Source organism: Orycteropus afer, unplaced genomic scaffold (assembly GCF_000298275.1).
Source record: "Orycteropus afer afer isolate SDZICR_OR568_19922 unplaced genomic scaffold, OryAfe1.0 scaffold00229, whole genome shotgun sequence".
Taxonomy (NCBI): Eukaryota; Metazoa; Chordata; class Mammalia; order Tubulidentata; family Orycteropodidae; genus Orycteropus; species Orycteropus afer.
This window is the reverse complement of record NW_006921816.1, coordinates 1,997,666-1,999,465: the sequence shown is the minus strand read 5'-3', so window position 1 is coordinate 1,999,465 and position 1,800 is coordinate 1,997,666. Positions and strand designations below refer to the sequence as shown.

At 39.0% G+C, this 1,800-nt stretch overlaps 1 protein-coding gene across 1 annotated transcript in view; it reads left to right on the top strand.

The window, feature by feature from the left end:
* DNAJB14 (DnaJ heat shock protein family (Hsp40) member B14) overlaps positions 1-1,800 on the top strand; it is an 88,578-nt gene that overhangs the window by 68,867 nt on the left and 17,911 nt on the right. The window contains exon 4 of the mRNA XM_007948858.2: positions 317-502. Within this exon, the coding sequence (XP_007947049.1) occupies positions 317-502 (186 nt within the window). The remainder of the gene's footprint in view (positions 1-316; positions 503-1,800) is intronic.

Here is a 1,800-nt window from a genome sequence, read left to right as displayed (position 1 = left end):
AGATGAAAACCCCAAAACTCCATAGAGAAAAAAAAATTAGAAAATGGGCAAAAGACATTGCAATGAAGACAGTATATACAATATTAAGAAAGACAAAATGAACACTGTTTTGTTTTCAAGGCAGTAAGGAGACTTGCCTGTCTGGTATTTTAAAAGTTGTATTGGGAGATAATAATATATGTAATTAAAAACAATGTACATTAGCATTACAAGAAGTTGTTACTGTTTTATTATTTAGTTTGACATAGTTTTGTATGAGCCAGTCTTTTAAATATAGAAACTTTGCTTACCAGCTTTTTATTCATTACTTTTTCAGAGATTGGAAATGCTTATGCTGTTTTAAGCAATCCAGAAAAACGAAAACAGTACGACCTCACAGGCAATGAAGAACAAGGTTGTAATCACCAAAACAATGGCAGATTTAATTTCCATAGAGGTTGTGAAGCTGATATAACTCCAGAAGACTTATTTAATATATTCTTTGGTGGTGGATTTTCTTCAGGTACTTTATTAAATTTTACAAAGCTAGAGAACAATAACATACAATTACAGTAATCAAGACTGTGTGGTAGTCATGGCAGGATAGATATATATTGATCAGTGGAACAGAATAGAGAACCTAGAAGAAGATCTGTACAAATATATTCAGCTGGCTTTAGACAGAGTGCAAAAGTAATTCAGTAGAAGAAAGATCTCCTTTTCAACAAAGGGTGTTGGAGTAGTTGGACATTCATAGACAAAACATTTAACCTTGACCTAAGTGTCACACTTTTTATGAAAATTAACTCTAAATGTTAATTTAGAGTTTGGAGCAGTGGCAGGGATCCAGGTAAGGGGTGGGACCCAGGCCCCACCCTCAAGTGCCAGGAAAGTGGGGGAAAGGAAAGAAAAGCCAGGGGGACCACGAGAAAGAGAGCAGTGGCAGAAATCTAGGTAAGGGGAGGAACCCAGGCCCCACCTCCAAGCAGTAAGAAAGCAGCAGAGGTCTAGGTAAGGGGAGGGTGGAGAGGTTTCGAACAGCTAAGACAAACTTGTCTGTTGGCTTGTCGTACTGTTGTGGCTTGCACATTGCTGTGAGGCTTGAAGCTATATACCACCAGTGTTTCAAACGCCAGCGAGGTTGCACATGGTGCACAGGTTTCAGCATGGTTTGCAGACTGAGAAAGACTAGGAAGAAGGAAAAAGCCATCCACTTCTCAAAGAGTTGACCAGGGAAAACCTTATGAATAGGAGAGAAACATTGTCTGTTACGTTACTGCGCAATTTTATGACTAGCCCGGAAAAATTGTACGATACACTGCAGGAGGACGAGCCCCTTAAGACAAAAGGTTCTCAAAATATGACTGGGAACGAGCTGCATCATAAAAGTAGAACCAACCTTACTGATATGGATAAGGTAAAGCTTTTGAGACCTCCATTTGCTGACGTGGCACCACACAAATTGAGGAGAAACAGCTGCAAACATCTGTTAGTAATCAGAACATGGAATGTACGAAGTACAAATCTACGAAAATTGGAAGTTGTCAGAAATGAAATGGAATGCATAAAATCCTAGGCACTAATGAGCTGAAATGGACTGGTTTTGGCCATTTTGAATCAGACAACCATATGATCTACTATTCCGGGAATGACAATTTAAAGAGGAATGGCGTGGCATTCATCATCACAAAGGATGTTTCAAGATCTGTCCTGAAGTACAGTGCTGTCAGTGATAGGATAATATCCATATGCCTACAAGGAAGACCCACTAATATGACTATTATTCAAATTTATGCCCCAACCACCAAAGCCAAAGATGAG